General features: G+C 37.3%; 1 protein-coding gene across 1 annotated transcript in view; it reads right to left on the bottom strand.

Moving 5' to 3' along the window:
• Positions 1-18,546, bottom strand: part of LOC124166068 (receptor-type guanylate cyclase Gyc76C-like) — a 279,411-nt gene that overhangs the window by 20,298 nt on the left and 240,567 nt on the right. Inside the window, exons 12-17 of the mRNA XM_046543687.1 lie at positions 14,853-15,064; positions 14,146-14,217; positions 13,603-13,768; positions 11,372-11,542; positions 3,490-3,693; positions 1,393-1,573 (exon numbers count right to left, since the gene is read on the bottom strand). Of these exons, the coding sequence (XP_046399643.1) occupies positions 1,393-1,573; positions 3,490-3,693; positions 11,372-11,542; positions 13,603-13,768; positions 14,146-14,217; positions 14,853-15,064 (1,006 nt within the window). The remainder of the gene's footprint in view (positions 1-1,392; positions 1,574-3,489; positions 3,694-11,371; positions 11,543-13,602; positions 13,769-14,145; positions 14,218-14,852; positions 15,065-18,546) is intronic.

The following is an 18,546-nucleotide window of genomic DNA, read 5'->3' on the forward strand; positions in this document are numbered from 1 at the left end:
CCCCCCCATGAGTATCCAATGTAAAAAGATAAAATGGTTATTTTTTTGGATCCCCACTACTTCTCGGAGGTTACCCCACAGACCCCCCACCTAGCCCCTTAACCCCTATCCTAGATCCAGCACTGATCTCACCCCAATAAAGGTGCTTTATTAAGACTACTACATATTATGATATTAAAATTTAAATGAGGAGACCATGGAAAAAATAGTTATCATCAATAGCTCATAATAATATAAATCATTAACCCTTTAACTGCGCAAATAAGCTGAATGAGCTCCCCACAGGCGCAAAAAAAATGGTAACATTTTTTTTTATTTTTGCATAATTTTATTAATTATAACTTTTAACTAAAGGAAAAAATGTTTCAAAAATATTTAATTGACTAATTTTCTGCTGATTTTACTTCAAATGATGAACTTTAGGACTTGTATTACAATTGTACAAAAAATAATTTCAAAATATATTAATAAATAAGAATCGTCAACAGACAATGGGAGCAATCTGCTAAGGCGATCGCTTATAGACGATGGGAGCAGGTTAAGGGTTAAAGAAATCTCAAGGTAACGGATGAGTACTCAGGGTGGGCCCTTAGAAGGTTTTACAACCACCGGGGCTGGGACCCAGTAACTTAAGCCTGAATCACACGATCATTTTTTTTCGTCGCAAAAGTGATCACTATCGCGATTAATGCGCAAAATGATCGTCGGCGGCAATTGTTTTTCGCGATCGCGATGAGGATTCCCATCGCTATTTTTCATCACTCGTCCGGTCGCTTTTTCCGTCTCTAAAACCGTCACTGAAATCCCATATCAGCCAATCGGAACGCATGCCCGTGTGGAGCGATTGCAGCGCAACGTTTGACAATTGTGGGAACGACTTAAATAAACAAACACGCTACATAATTTCGTGGTGTGGGTCCTATGACAACGAGCTGTGATATTGGAAATGATGCGAAAAGCGACGGCGGGAGTGACCGTGTGATTCAGAAAAATGATCACTAGAGCGATTGCTTTTCGCGACGGGAAAAGTGATCTCGATAGTGATTACTTTCGCGACGAAAAAAAATGATCGTGTGATTCAGGCTTTACTGATTTGCCCAATAATCCCAGGAAGGGGTTTGGTGGGGAAGGAAAGAGGAAAGAAGCACTGCCACAATAGGGAGCCCAACGATGGCTCCTGGGTGAGGATAGGGTTGGAAGGGAGGAAAATAGGGAAATCCCAAGGCCATCATTAGGGTGGCATTGGCCACTACCAGCAAAACCATATTTTGATGTTTCTAAGGAAAGGAAAGGCTTTCTTATGGAGAAGAAAAACCCTACGAATTTCCACAGATCATAGAAGAAATCTTAATGCAACTTAATCTTAGGATATGAATTAAGGTTGACACTTACATCCCTTCTCTCATCTTTTTTAGCCGTGAGCGTACGGCATGGAAGTCAGGCCTTGCATCTGGGTCCTCGGCCCAGCAGTCTTGAATGCATGAGAGAATATACTGAGGCACATTTTCATTCCTAGCGAGGTAGTCGAGGTCAGGGCGGAAAGGTTCAATCTCTCCATATTCCCCATCAGGATCTTCAAATAAAGAACCAAAATATTCAGTAATAGGAAACACCAACATCTAAATAGAGTTAATACTCGGTGATTTCACTTTATGGCTTAACATATTTAATGCTGAAAGTAAATATTAGGAAGTATGAAAAAACTTTTTTCCAAAGTTAACATTTGCAAAAGTAGAGAGATAATAAAAAAAGTGATATTCATTTATGAAGCTGTGGGGGCAGTAATATATCTATGTAATCAGTAACCTACTAATTATGCAAAGATATAGGTGTAGGGAGCCAGTGCAGGAGGCAAAATTCCCACCAGGAGTAGAGGGGGTAACTGTCTTGCATGCATTGCAAACAATTACCAAGGGGTAAGTAAGTTTACGAACTGAGCGCCACCTAGGTGATGAAATGGTGAACCAATGGTTTTTTGTCATGCTCGTCATCATTTTTCAACTGCTGCCATTAGTTGATGGACACTCATAGAAGAGACTATGTTAACAGCCTGACACTTTATATATATTACAACTATAAATTTGTTTTTTCCTTTCATTGATAGCAGTGATGCAGCGAAAGAATAAAATTTGATGGAATGACATCTACTTAACACTATTTCAACAAAATACTAACTTTACCATCATTTTAACTCTACCCAAGTAACATTTTTGGTTGGCCCTATGTTGGCAGATGGTGGGACACAGTGGTTGGCACATGGTATGATTTGGCCACCTCGCTAACAACATCCCAACCAACGATTCCCTAGCGATGGGCTAACAAGAGCATTAGAGTCGGGCCTTTGTATTCCCAACCCTTAGCCAACCAGTTTCCAACAATGTATCGTTGGCCCTTTCAAATTCTTCTAACCGTTTCCCAACAAAAGTTGTCATTTTACTGGCATTGATCATTTTGATAGAATGAAATTTAAATTAATTTAGCTTCTTACATGATAGGGAAATGGAAGATAGAAGAATCTTTTCCTTTAACTCCATATAAATCAAATTGAAATTAAATACATTAATAATAAATGCTATACTCCCACATTGTTGGTAGACATGTTTGCAAATGGCTACAATGATAACTCTTGAATAGCTTTGACTTTGACTACGCAAGTGTCTAGTGCCGTAACTTTATCGAGATACTGCAGAAATATGTGCTCAGTGTAAATCAAAGTAGATAAAAAACCTAAAGTTGCAAGCATAGCAACACTTGTAATGGAATCAAGCTATAAGGCATTGGGGATTCCCCTACAATGTATAACATCATAGTTTGCAGCAGTTAGATGCATTGTTTCCAACTTTTCATATCGATTCTTGAGTGACAATTAATTTTTAATTTCGGTGCAATTTTATATGCTCAGCTCTTGTACAAATATTTCTGGGAAAGAATATTCTCAGGGACTGATGAAGGAAGAAAAATTTAGATCAATACGTATTTTCAATTGAAAACGTGAGAATATCTTGAGATATTCCAGCCAGGGTTAAAAATTCTCACAGTGGCGAGAAACATGGTTGGAACGAACTGATAACTCCTGCCATGAATAGAGCTTTGTATACAAACTTACTATTCACGGTTGACATGTGAGGTTGCTTCCATATCTACAGTTTCGCCTCCTGATACAGGCTCCTTACCAGCAACCTTGGAAACAGTTCATTCAAGTATGTATTTCAAAAAGATTGAAGCAGAGTGAGCGAGTTGCAAACAATCATTTCATTTTTTCTCTTTTCTAACCAATTCTATAACATCCAATCCAAAGCCATGACTGATTGGAAAAAAAAATTAGGAAGAAAGAAAAGCATATTGTATCACTGAGGAGACTAACCTACGATAATTTTAGAAAGGGATTGAGCTGGAAATTTTGAGAAGGACTTGAGACATTCTGGATGGGATTGTAAATTCACACTGTGGCAGAAAATAATTATCCTCCAAAATTAGAGATCTGCTTACCTTCTTCACCACTTTCTGCAACTTCTTCATCAATCATTTTTTTCCCTTCCTTAATCCACTCCAGCTTTTTCTCATCAAGTTCTTCTTCATTGCTTAACTCCATATTCAGTTGAAGAGATTCCTTTCCAGGCTTTACCTTGCTTCTCTTTGGGTTGGCCCATTCTGGAGTACCCACCACACCATGACGTACGAAGTTGACAATTTCTAAATGATGAAAAGAAGAATAAAAAATTATCAATAATAAATTCAAACTAGAGGTAATTTCATCATTAAGCTAATATATAATGGCAAATCGATATGCCACTGACTGACTCATCAATATTCGCAGCCCAAACTGTAATAGGTGTGGGTATTTGGCTTATTGGACGCAAAAGTAAAAAAAAATTCATCGGGAGAAAAAATCTGAAAACTTGAAAAAGTCGATTAGTTTTCGAGATATATCGACTTGAATTAACATGGGAGCCTTATGGGACTAAAACTTTTTCGCTTTCATTCTATGTTTTTAAACGTCTGAGGAACATGATAATCAATGGACATAAAGTAGATTTTTTGGTCGATTTTTTGGTATAGTTGCCATAGCGACAAATTGATATTCAGTATTTTTTATTATTTTTTGAACGTTTTCTATGCTTTTCTTATGGAAAAAGTTTAGGAATTTTTTTGACCAACTTTCAATAATCGTACGACAAATTCCTTGACTTATTTGGTAGAGAATTTTTTGGTTGATTTTTTGGCTATCTTGGAATTATCATATGTCGAAACAATTCCGAGGAATAAACGATTTCGATTTTACATTGTCGTGATGGGCGAATATTCAAATTCGGATTTCGGCCTTGAGACATGTGCCATGTGAAAATTTGGAATCTCCTAGAAAAACCGTAAAGGGTACTTCGTTCCCATACGTTTGAGCTCACTTTCTCCGTATCCCTCTTGGTTAATTAATAATTAAATTCCGAAAAATGTCCTGCACGCGAAAAATCATTGTCGCCATTTTTTTGTGGAGCATACAACCTTAAATATCTTAGCAACCATTTCAGCTAGATGGATGAAATTTTCAGGGTAATAGCATCATTAAAATAGTCAACTTTTGCAATGGTGATGATTCCGCTCGATCGATTCATGTGCAAGTTATATTGATACCAATCTCCTTGGATACGCTTTAATCGCTAATAACTTTTTTGTTAATCAAGTTTTGAACATGGAAGTCATACACAATACAACTGATAATGTGTTTCATCCGACAAAAGTTAAATCAAGCGGATCGATTGATTAGACTCGAAGTTATGATCGATACAAGGTTGTATTCGATTGAGCCTTTTTTTGGGCTTATTTACATAGTTACGGGGATAAAAATTTTAACAATATGTAAGGAAAAGAATGAATTATGCGCACACATAAATTATTTAGATGAATTACGTTTCCTAATGAAGATACATCGATATGAATTTATACCTTTTTGTATTAGGCCCCCGTAAGAAATACACGCATCCCGTCTATCTACGTCACCAATATAAGAACATAGGCTAAATTTTGAAAGCGGGGATAGTAGAGAAGGTAGGGATAACGCCTTGACCAAAGAATGGAAGGGATATCAATAGGATTCCGGATTTTACAGTACAGATGTCACTATTGTCTAAAGTACGATTCGATTAGTATAGCAAATATGCAAATTGGCATAACTTGATTAGCGTATACGTTAGACCAATGAAACTTGGTGAACGGGTACATCTTGGTATTCCTCACAATACTCAATTGTAATATGTTTTGTATATGGTCTCACATGCGATATATATCGAATCTACTTTTTCTTAAAATATATCGAATTGCTATAACATGTAGGATTTAACATCCAAGGACATAGTTGACTAGGGATTAAATAGTAGATACCCATAGACTGGATTTCAAACCAATAGCATTGCGGATTTTACAGTACAGATGTCAGTATGATCGAAAAATCGATTCAATTATTATAGCAAATACACAAATTGGTATAACTTGAAAAGTATACCCGTTGGACCAATGAAATTTGGCGAATGTGCACATCTTGGTATTCCTCACAATGCCCAATAGAAATATGTTTTGTATGTAGTCTAACGTGCGATATATATCGAATCTACTTTTTCTTCAAATATATCGAACTGCTATAACATATAGGGTTTTACATCCAAGGGCATAGTTGACCAGGTATTACATAGTAGATACCCATAGACTGAAAGTTAAACCAATAGCATTGCGGATTTTACAGTACAGATGTCAGTATGATCGAAAAGTCGATTCGATTATTATAGCAAATACGTAAATTGGCATAACTTCAATAGTTTTTCCGTTGGACCAATGAAATTTGGTGAATGGGTACATATTGGTATTCCTAACAATGCCCAATGGAAATTTATTTTGTATGTAGTCTCACGTTCGATATATATCGAATCGACTTTCTATTAAAATTTATCGAATTGCTATAACATATAGGATTTTACATCCAAGGACATAGTTGACCAGGAATCATATAGAAAATACCCGTAGACTGGAAGTTAAACCAATAGCATTGCGGATTTTACAGTATAATCAGTATAATCGAAAGATCGATACGATCATTATAGCAAATTCGCAAATTGGCATAACTTGATTGCTATATAAGTTGGACCAAAGAAATTTTGGGAATGGGTATATCGTGATATGTCTCACAATGCCCAATAGAAATATGTTTTGTATATGGTCTCACATGCGATATATATCGAATCTTCATTTTCCAAATTATATCGATTTGCCTTAACATTTGGGATTTTACATCCACAGGCATTGTTGACCAGGAATTATAGAGTAGATGACTATTAACTGGAATTATAATATACAGCATTGCGGATTTTGCAGTGCAGATGCAGTTTAATCGAAAGATCGAATCGATTATTGTAGCAAATACGCAAATACGCATAACTTGAGTAGTATATGCGTTGGACCAATGAAATTTGGTGAATGGGTACAACTTGGTATTCCTCACAATGCCCAATGGAAACATTTTTTGTGTATAGTTTCTCATTCGATATATATCCAATCTGCTTTTTCTTAAAATATATGGAATTGTTATAACACATAGGAATTTACATCAACGGGCAAAGTTGACTAGGAATTATATGGTAAATGGCCATATACCGGAATTAAAATCAAAAGCATTGCGGATTTTATATTACAGATGCAGTATAGTCGAAATATCAATTTAATTATTATAGAAAATACGCAAATTGGCATAACTTGATTCGTATATCCGTTGGACCAATGAAATTTGGTGAATATGCACATCCTGGTATTCTTCACAAACCCCAATGGAAATATGTTTTGCATGTTTTGTCTCATTAGATATATATCGATTCAGCGTTTTCTTAAAATATGTCGAATTGCTATAACATGCAGGATTTTACATCCGCGGGCGTATTTGACCATGAATTATAGGGTAGATGACCAAACGGGAAAATAAATCAATAGGATTACGACATTTTAACTTCACGTGTCAGTATACTTGATAATTCGATGATTACGGTAGCAAATATGCAATTTTTCGTATCTGTCTAACTATTGATGTTAAACCGAAGAAATTTTATGAATATGTTTATTATAGCATTGTTCATGCTGCACCAATTAAATATATTTGCTTTCCAAGCTCCCATTCGACACATATCGAATCTACGTTTTTGTAAAATATATCGAACTGCTATTACTTACCGAATATAACATCAACGGGGACAGTTGAACATTCTTCGGTTCTTTCTCCAATTCAAGTTTCATAACCGTATTAATATATTTATTGTAATCAATGCGTTTTGTTGTTATAAACCTTCCTTAGATAAAAAAATTGACACCATTGAGAGACATACATTGTCAGAGAAATCCGAACATTACTTCATTATTCGAGACATAATTATTGGGATAATCATTTCATTAGTCTCTGTTCGTTTATTTTCTAAAAATGCTGTTTTTAATTTCATTAAGTTTGCTGTATGCAAACATTATAAATCAAAAATAGGTGAGTAAATCAAGAGGTGATACAATCCTAGGGTAATTGCTGAAATACGATAAATCGCTTAAGTTCATCTACCATACACTATATTTTTTTTTATATTGCGTAAATCATTCATAATAAAACGGTTCCCCGAAGCATTGATCACCGTGGTTACTAAGATGGTCTTAAGTATTGTTGACAGTGAATGAGCGTATTGCCCGCATATTTCACTCATTTAAACGATATTTGGGGTGTTTCTTTCGCTTTTTGAACCACTTATGGGCACATGACTCGGAAACATGTGACACAACTATGTTCCCCCCCCCCTATTTACCCGCTTGATGAATTCAAGCGCCCAATCGACTCGTTGCATATAAAATTACATTAAAAAATTAATTATATCTCAATGTTTATCATTAAAAAGGATGTAATTATTTTTCGTATTTATCTGAATATAGTCCCCCCTTTTTTTCCAAAAATGCCTGTGGTAAAAGTAAAGGGGGGACTATATTCAAGCATATTTTTCAAATTTTTTTCCCAAAACTGAGGCCTCAAAATTAGGGGGGAGGCTATATTCGGAGAGATATGGTATTTTTGTGTGCCTATATAATGAAGGTGTCTCATAAATCTAGTTGAGAACCCTAGAGTTTAAATTTTCTCTTTCAGCAATAGGGTGGTTTCCTATTATTTTTTTATTGCCTAAATCGAAAGATTATTACTCCTGGAGTATGTATTTCACGCTATTAGATTTTTACACGACGATATCTATTTTTCGCGATTAAATGAAAAGTGAAAATTTTCAAACGAGCGAAAACGCGATGTGTAAGTATGAATGCTGGGAAATCTCTCCGTGTGGCGTATTTCTGGTTCCCGCTGCCGCCCTGTGAGGTGACCTTGAGGCGAGTTGAGCGCTGATACGATGCAGGCTGCTAGCGGGTAGCTGAGTACCCTGCTGGCTGGTAGCGCTTGGCTTAAATAAGGATTATTAATACCTTATCAAATGAAGAAAACTTTCCGACCTTAGCCAGTTTTAATAAGTGATTGTTAAGACATGTTTCCCTGAGCTCTGCACCTCATGCATGCATTGGTAACCTCAGACGACGTATAACTCCTATCTTCTCGTATAGAAACTAGGTCCCTGTGACGTCACGTGGAGTGGCATCGCATGGGCGCCAATTTGGCCCTTTTCAAATGAGGATAAAAATGGACCATTGCCATTCGTCTAAACCGGTATTTCTAAAACGAAATAATTTTTATATTATGAATACAGTAATGGTGGGTAACGAATCGCAATCAATGCCTTTCGTTTTCTTTGATGAAGGAAACTACCCTATTGCATCAACGTTATTATTTCAACAATCAGCAAGTGTGTATAAATTGTCATAAAATTCTTTATGATTACAGTACACTCCTGATTATCCGGGCTAATGATGGGGAGAGGCGGCATGAATAATTGGAAAACACGGATAATCAAACTTCACTTTTATTTCTTGTAATTTTCATAATTTACGTAAATCAAACGATCTATTATTACTTATGCATATTTTCTATTATTTTAGATTGCTTTCCGAAATCGTTAAGAGCTTTCTATTCCTGACCGCGATCTTTTTTGGAGTGATGATGTACATAAATTGTACTCGTATTCCTACTGCTACATGTAATACCTGGTTTCCGAAAATCATGCACTCGTGGCTGCGAGGTCACAGATTCAGACCAGTGGTTTGCACGAATGCTTCTAAAACCATTGCACGACATTGGACCCTACATTGACTAGAACCATGCCGAGTAGTCGCGTCTCGCACAAGTTGCCCAGGATGCAACTGCTGCAGGACGCAGATCTGTAATCACTTGATCCCGCTCCATGATGCTTGGAAAAGAGGAGCACGGAACTCCCGTGAAGGCTACGGGCACACAATTAAGCCATGGCACAGTAGCAGTTATAGGAAACCAGGACTTGAGGCAAATTTTATGGTATGGTATTTGGAGGAGGCGACCGACAGCTGAGGTCATTTGCGCCATGAGGGAAGGGGTAGGCAAGGAAGGGTGGAGAGAAACCTGGCATCAGCATTAGCCTGCTCTTAATGGAAGGGGCCAAGGGGACCACGGCTTAACGTCCCATCCGACCAATGGAGTGTTGTGCTTGAAATGTCCTCCACACAACAGTCAAGCAGGGATCGGGCAGTCTCTGAAAAATTCTCTGCCGCTGCCGTTGTTTGAACCCAGGCCCACCGGGTGGGAAGCCAACACTCTAGCAACCACACCAACCCGATCCCCTTAAGGCAAATTGTCTACGCAGGCAAGTGCCTGGTGATGACTCATGCTATCTCTACTTCCACTTTCCCTGCTGCTTTCACTTCTACTATTCCATTACATTTCAGTTTGGCCTTGACTGGTAACGGCATAAACATGCCCGAGTGTGACTAAATCTCCAGTTTCCTTGGGCCGTATTCAACCGCATGCGAGGCCCAGGCAATAATTGCACATTTGTGATATGAAATACATATACAATTAAAGATCGTAAGTAGCATTTCTCTGAATTTACGAATGATTTACCATTGAAGAATCATCTAAAATTAAATAATAGTTTTTTCCTACCACTGATCGTCGTCTACATTGCTAGAGTAGACGTCCAAGAAAACTTGTCAGTAAATAGAAAAAATAATTCCAATTCAGTAACGGGAATATAATGGAAATAATCAGCATGATGTAGCCTTGTATAAAAAAAAGTGCAAATATCTTGGTGCTTTTATGTCCGATTTTATTTTTTTATAAAGACCGCAGAAATTTTCGAAGGACCGGGAACTCATGCGCGGATAATCCGCAACCCGGATAAACCAAAGCCCGATAATCAGGAGTTTGCTGTACGTGCATTGAAGTGGTGAATTTTAGGAGCACATCCTGCACTTCTCCTGTTTAACCTACAATGGGGCTCTCCGACAGGATGCCAAGGCAGTCAGCATGACATCTTCGAGAATAGTGGATGTGTTTTCGGCATGGGTAGTGTTAATTAAGGTAAACTAATTGTGATAATTTAATGCATATATGTACTATAAATTTTAGAAATTTATCAAATATCGTTTGAAATAATTTAAATTTGGGTGTTTTATACATGAAGCATCAGACACACTGCACTGAATAGCCAAGTGCTGGACCTATTTAAATAAATTCCTCGCCTGGAATTATACCAATTCACTTTATGATTGGTCCCATACAACAAATTGGTATCATAAAGCAAAAGTCTACTGGATATAAATTGACCTGGAGGGATACCTATCTGCACAAAAACAGCACCACAAAAAAATAAAAGCAATTGAAAAATTAAAAATTTAGCAGGCACACAATTGTCAAAGCAGACAACCAAACACCTATTGCACTTTATTTGCAAAGTCACTAAACCATTGAAATATTCTTGTAAGATTAATTCTCTCAGTCTCATGTCAGTTTATTATAAGAACAATTTTTATTCAATTCTATTTTCCATTTAAAATCCATATTACTTGAGAAGCTGTAAGGTAGTGATAAATACGTATTTTGACAGAAGAGGGTTTTCCTATCCTTTCATTCCTGTTTTCAAAGACTCTATGATTTTAGGGCTTGTATGACAGGTGGAGTGTATGGAATAGTGCCCTCTAATGATTAATAAAAATAAAATACTAGCTTTAGGCGCGGACTTTACACTGCTGGCCTCAGAGGTAGCGGGGTTAAGTCCTTGCCCGCCAAATAAGAGGTTGCGGCAGCCAGGGTATGTTGCCCCTATCCAGTGTTTGGTTGTTAATGCACAAGTAATTGTTAACTTGCTGAATAAACCCTAAAGTGCAAGGTATATCAATTGTTTTTGGTGGTGTGAGGAAACAAATTGTAAACGAAAAAATATTTTTTGTAACTCACCTTTTGGTTCATATTTAATCATGTCAAAAGGACACTTTCGACCAAATAGCTCATATAGAATCAAGGCAAAAGCATAAACATCGCCTTTCTGTGTTCCTCTTGCCACCCCACTCCTATTGCCTCTCACATTGCCACAGCCTCGCAAAAGCTCGGGAGCTTTCCACAATAAACCTGAAATTAGTGCAAAAATGGAATGTGAAAACAATAACTACATCTTATTTGCTCCTCACGATTATTAAAAGCCACAGAGATATTATCAATAAATGTAAATTAAGTCATGAAGGTCACTGTAACAGTAAATTTTGCATGCAATATTCTATGGATAATGTAATAAAATATTCTAACAATTTCTGTGCTACCAAAAATACCGAGGGAAAAAAGACAGTACATAATTTAAAAAAATCTTTTTTCAGGAAGCCTCATCATTTTCATCAGTTTCAGGTCTATCAAGTCACAAATTGAAAGAAACATATGCAATTTCCCATGATTATAAACTTTTACTGCCGACCTAGGACCCACATCATCTTCAAGGTACACAATAGTAATATAATAAAAACCAATAAAACAAACTATTTTCTACCTTGAAGATGAAGCCTAGGTGGGGATTAAAGTTTATAATCGTGGAAAATTGCATATGTTTCTTTCAATAAGGAAAAATTCCACTCCATCATACTGAGTTCTTCTGATTTTGTTCCAAATAATACCCTAGAAACTATTTATAGCAGAGATGAGCGAATAGTATCCCCCAAAACTCGAATACCTTGAATACTAGAAAGTATTCAATATTCGAGATCTCGAATAATTATGCTCAAAGTATGATCTCGAATACCGCGAATACTTTGAATGTCGTGCCTTACTCTGTCACATGCACGTCGTTGGTAGTTGACTAGGATATATGCAGAGGACTCTAGTCGTTTAATGCATGCAGCGCCATTTTAGGCAAGTTGACGAACTACATCAAATTCGCAAATTAGAGTGGTGAAAAGATATCGTTTGACATGAGGAACCAAAAATGACTGCGGGGTAAAAATCCAAAAATCCCTGGTTTCCCCCAGGAAACCCCTCGAAAAAATTAAAAGTGGCAGGAAAAATAATGACTTTTAGGGTACCTTCCGTTACGCATTTACGCTACAGCTACCAAACCATTCCACTCATCGGAAAGATCATCACGAATTTGAAGAATGCAAGGACGCGGTCTTCCCCTGACATCAGTTTTGTTTCTTTATGCCGAACGACGGCTCCACAATGACGCGTCAAAGTTGATAAAGGATCGAAATTTTAATTAAAATAATAGTAAAAAACGGCATTTGAAGGGGCCCCTGGCTGAATGCATCAATACACCATCATTCAAAAAATTATTTTCACCACTTCCCATTCTAAGCTTATCCAGGATGAACCCACAAGATGGAACTCCCTTTTTTAAATGATGAGGCATCTTCTGCAACAGAAGCAAGCAATAACATTAGCTGCCTCTAACCTGAGTTTTAATGTAGACATATAACTTCAACACAGTGGGATGCTATCAAGCAATTGATTGATGTTCTGGATGTTTTCGCAGGAGTAAAATTTCTTGCTAGTGGAAATATGCAGTCACAGTTTCTTAAGTAATCCCCCTCGTGAATAGCATTATTAATTCCTTAGAAATGAAGAAATTTTCGCATAGTCATCTAACAAGGTTTCGTCAATGATTTGCTGTTTTCCAGTAAAAGTTGGTATGAATTTCTGGAAAAAGAACAATTATTCACTTTTGCCACAATTCTTGATGCACGATTCAAAATCAGTGATTTCCAAGGTTCAAATAAAGTTGAGATGATAAAAAATCAGTTGGCTTTGGAGGTAACAAGTCTGTCTAAACAAAATCTCCCAACAAAAATAGATACCTTAGGAAAAGTGTCACCAAAAATAGCTGATCTAAAGCAGCAACAATCAATGTGGGGAATTTATTCAAAATAAAAAAGATGATTTATAAAATGTATTTGATACATACTTTTTTATTTGTACATCCATCAAGTGAAATAAAAGAATAACGTTTAATATGCTTCGTGCAATTCTAGTATTCGAGGTATTCGAAATTCAAGATAAATGAATATTCGAGCTATGATTTAATATTCGAATTCAATATTCGAGTCCGAGAAATCTGCCATTTGACCCATAGCAATATCTAATTTATAGATATTGCTATGGTGATATGACAATGTCAAAATAATGATATGAAATCAATAAATCCTTACTGCGATAGTACTGATGTTCTCCGATTGAGTCGCTTTCTGCCCCTTGGCGTAATTCATGGAGTCCAAAGTCAGTAAGCTGCAGAATCCACCTCGATGTGACCACACAGTTTGAAGACTTCAAGTTTCCATGACAACCCAAGGGGCTATTATGTAAGTACAGCATGCCCTAAAAAAACATAGATAAATAGGTCTTCATAAATAGATCCACAGGAAAGGCTTCCCTATTTAGCACTCTTTTCTCTGATGCTTGACAATTAGGCATAGAGCCACAGCGAAACAATAGTTAAAGCTCAATCTTGTACAGATAGAAACTGCTTATAAATCCATTCGCATATTCCAACAAGAACATTATTTTTATAGAGCTAATTTTCATGGAACCATGTCCATTGTGCGAAGATTTGTCATTAAATAGGTTTTTTTTAAAATAGAGGTTTATTTAGTATGAATGGTGGATGGGATGGTAGGTACCCATAGAAATTTGTTTTAGGAGGTTTATTGTATGTAAGGACTGCTAAATTAAATATCAAACAGGCAAAAACTCACCTTGATAAGGTCATGGACAAGTGATGCAATAAACATCTCATCCAGTTTAATGTCCTCATTTTCCACAATATCCTGAAAATAATAATGGCATAAATAAGACATGATTAGCTTAGATAATTTTAATCTTACCAAAGGAAAATAACTTGTAGGACACTGAAATCCTTTATGCCTTATAAATGAAGTTTTTACAATCATTAAGTTAATGGTATGAGTAAAGACATACTGAGTACCAAACTACCTACTGTACCTACTGTAAAGCAGTTTTGAGCAATGGCAAATCAACTATTAATACGTGCACATAAAAATGTACTATTGGATTCTTGACATTTGCACATTCAATTCTCATAGGTACTGTCACTTTCAAAAGTTGGTCTCCATGGCAGGTATGAGAAACTATTTTTTCCACTGAGCTCGAACTTGGGTTATTTTCTTTGCCTTCTGCGCTTTGAAAGGGCTAGTTTGACTTACTCTCATCCACCCGCAAAAGTCTTACAGAGGCATTCTTCTTTATTCTCAAATTATTCCCGACTACCCCCTAACTCCTGGAACCAGAACATGAGGCAAAGCAAAAGTATGTGGATCGACTTTTGAAGGTTACTGTACTAAAAAGGTTTCTAAGTAACAAACCGCAGGTTGAACATTCAAATGAAAAGTTAGATATGAGCTCTTACCAAATAAAATATGGAAATATTTCATAATGCACTTACATACAGACTACCTTTGGCACAGTAATCCGTTACAATCAGCACCTGACCCGTTGACTCCATAACACATGCACCAACAAATGAATTGATATTGTCATGGCGCAGCTCTCTTAGTATCCTCATCTCCTTCATTGTTTCCCGAGATATATGTGGCGTTCCAGTACCACTGCGCTCCCTTTCACTTGGAAGTCCGATGCCTGAATTACTGCCACCACCTAAGGTATGCACAAATTTACATTAGTTCAAGTTTTATTTTACAAACCTTTATCTGTTATATCAATTGTCATAAACATCAGGACCATAAATCACAATAATAAATCCAATTCAAGCAAATAAACATCACGAAAAAGACTTTATACTATGTTACAAGATGAAACAATTGACATAACATAGTTGAAGGGTTAAGTGTAGAGATGGGTCGAATAGCAGATTTCTCGAATTCGAATATCGAATTCGAATATTAAATCATAGCTCGAATATTCGAATACCTCGAATTTCGAATACCTCGAATACTAAATGATGAATGCTGGAATGTTTGACTCGGTTGCCTATGCAGCAGGCAACACAAGATTTTGGGGAGTAATTTTGATTTCCTTTAAATGATTCGAACAGGAATTTAGCTGATTAATGAATAATTTAATTTTATGGAAACAATTGGGCATATAATTAATTCAACTAACATCGCTTTACCCCCACTCCTGCTGCCAAGTGCTAGCTGACAATCTGAGGCATTTTGCAAAATACAAGCTCTTTTCCACCGGATTTTCTTCAATTATTTTCAGTCCATCTTTGGGAGTTCTCACGAGATAAGAAGATGAATTGGAATTGCTATAAGGGAGAAACCAAATATTCTGAGAAAATATCCTTTTGTCTGTGACTGTAACAATAAAGATTTATAGCACCACTCATAAATTGTAACTTGATACAGTGGAACCTCGTTAAAGCGAGTACGGGCTATAGCGACACCCCCGCTATTACGAGAGATAGCCGATGCACCGTCAATTGACCCTATAATAAGCGTGTTAAAGAATTCGTTTTTACGAGACCCTTTCGGTGCTGGCTCTCGCCATAGCGAGGGTTTTACCGCCGGAAGACTTTCATGAAGACTCCTTAACCTCTGTAATTGCTAGCGATCTGTTAGAAATGAAGTTAATGGAGTGCTCAGTCTCAAATTTATGTGGTAAACTGTCGTTCGATAAATATAATGATGACGAAACAATGCTTTGCATGATTTTCATTCAGTGCGGCGCTTATAAATTGTTTGAATAGTTAGTCGTTATTTAGTAAGGAAATTTAGTGATGCAAAAAAACATCGCCTTTCGTCTGGATTTATGCTTACGTTTATCGGATAGATGTTTATCTGTCGCCGCACCACTCCTGTTCCTGTATATCTGTTCGCAACAGGTATATTGGCTATTATTTGCTCCACCTCCGGTTAAGCGACAATTCGCTATAGCGAGTGTTTATTAGTGCACCGTGGGGTGTCGTTATATCGAGGTTTCACTGTATATGTTTTCGGAAAAAAATATCACATCAACTTCCGAGAAGCTCTGCTGCTCATATCGAGTTTCGCCAGAATGCTAAGCCTCCGTCGTGTTTTGACATTTATTTCTTTGCGTAAAATGCTTAAATAAACTCAGAAATACGTCGTGTTTGGTCTTATTCTTTTTGAAATTACGCGCACATTACTAATATTTCAATTCAATAAAGGTGTAACATCAATTGACGAAAGTCATTCTTAGACACCCTTTGTGCTAATAGATGACTCATGCAGCGGTTGACCTCCACAGAAATGGGGAACTTCGAAGCTGGTAGGAAAAAGAAGGGTCAGTGGGGGAGGAAAGGGAGGGCCCGAAACACGTTTCTATTGTTCTCGCGTATTTTTTCGAAGCTAAGGTCTTCGTAATATGATCCCTGCGCGAGCTGTGACCTTTTTTTTATTTTAAAGAAGAGGAAAGCCTCAGAAGGGGGGCTAGTGCTGAATGGAGAGGGATACCGGACCTTGGGAAATGCGCTAATGTAAGTATCCCACGGTACTCACACAGCAGTTGACCTCCAGAAATGGGGAACTTTGAAGCAGGTAGCCAGAAAAAGGTCAGTGGGTGAGAAAAGGGGGGAGGGCGTGAAACACGTTTATATTAGGGATGGGTCGAATAGTAGATTTCTCGAATTCGAATATCGAATTCGAATATTAAATCATTGCTCGAATATTCGAATACCTCGAATTTCGAATACCTCGAATACTAAACGATGAATGTGAAAATGTTTGACTAGGTCGCCTATGCAGCAGGAAACCCAAGATTTTGGCGAGTAACTGTGATTGCCTTTAAAGGATTCAAACAGGAATTTAGCTGATTAATGGAATATTTTAATTTTATGTAAACAATAGGGTAGTTTCCTTCATTAAAGAAAACGAAAGGTATTGATTGTGATTCGTTACCCACCATTAGTGTATTCATAATATACAAATTATTTCGTTCTAGAAATACCGGTTTAGACTAATGGCAATGTTCAATTTTACCTCATTTGAAAAAGGCCAGATTGGCGCCTATGCGATGCCACTCCACGTGACATCACAGGGACCTAGTTTCTACACGAGAGGATCGGAGTTTTACATCGTCTGAGGTTACCAATGCATGCATGAGGCACAGAGCTCAGGGAAACATGTCTTAATAATCACACAGTCTGTTTGATAAGGTATTAATAATCCTTATTTAAGCCAAGCGCTACCAGCTAGCATGGTACTCGGCTACCTGCTAGCATCCTGCGTCGTAATAGCGCTCAGAGCCTCGCCCCAAGGTCACCTCACTTGCGGCAGCGGGAACCAGAACGACGTCACGCGGAGTTTTTCCCGGCATTCATACTTACCCGTCGCGTATTCGCGCGCTTGAAAATTTTCACTTTTAATTTAATCGCGAAAAATAGATATCGTCTTATAAAACTCTAAAAGCGTTAAATACGTACTTCAGGAGTATTAATATTTCGATTTAGGCAATAAAAAATAATAGGAAACCACCCTATTTGAGCATTACGCCTCCGTCGTATTTCTTCTTCTTCCCGGTATTTATTTTCTTGCGCAAAATGCTTAAATAAAGTCAGAAATATGTCGTGTTTGGTCTTATTCTTTTTTAAATTACGCGCACATCACTAATATTTCAATCCAATAAAGGTGTAATAACAATTGCCGAAAGTCATTGTTAGACACCTTTCGGGCTAGTAGATGACTCATGCAGCAGTTGACCTCGAGAAAGGGGGAAATTCGAAGCAGGTAGGTAGAAAAAGGTCAGTGGGTGAGAAAAGGGGGTGGGTGCGAGACACGTTTCTATTTTTCTCGCGTAACTTGATATTTTTTGAAGCTAAGGTTTTTGTAATACAATCCCTGCGCGAGCTGGGATCTTTTGTTTGATTTCGGAGAAGAGGAAATCGTCAAGAGTGGGTGAGGCGAATGCTGAATGGAGGGGGATAGCAGATCGTGGGAAATGCGCCAATGTCACTATCCCACGGCACTGAGTTCCTCCCTATGGTAGTTTCATCTCCTGGGGAAGATTCAAAATAAGTGCTTGTCATTATTAGCCACAAAGGACACACGGCAAACACCTCCTCTCATTTTATCATAAGATGGATGCGGGAAAATGGTCAGTGGGGAGAAAGAGGGAAGGGTGAAACACGATTCTATTATTTTCCGGTAACTTGATAT

This window comes from Ischnura elegans, chromosome 9 (assembly GCF_921293095.1).
Source record: "Ischnura elegans chromosome 9, ioIscEleg1.1, whole genome shotgun sequence".
Classification (NCBI taxonomy): domain Eukaryota; kingdom Metazoa; phylum Arthropoda; class Insecta; order Odonata; family Coenagrionidae; genus Ischnura; species Ischnura elegans.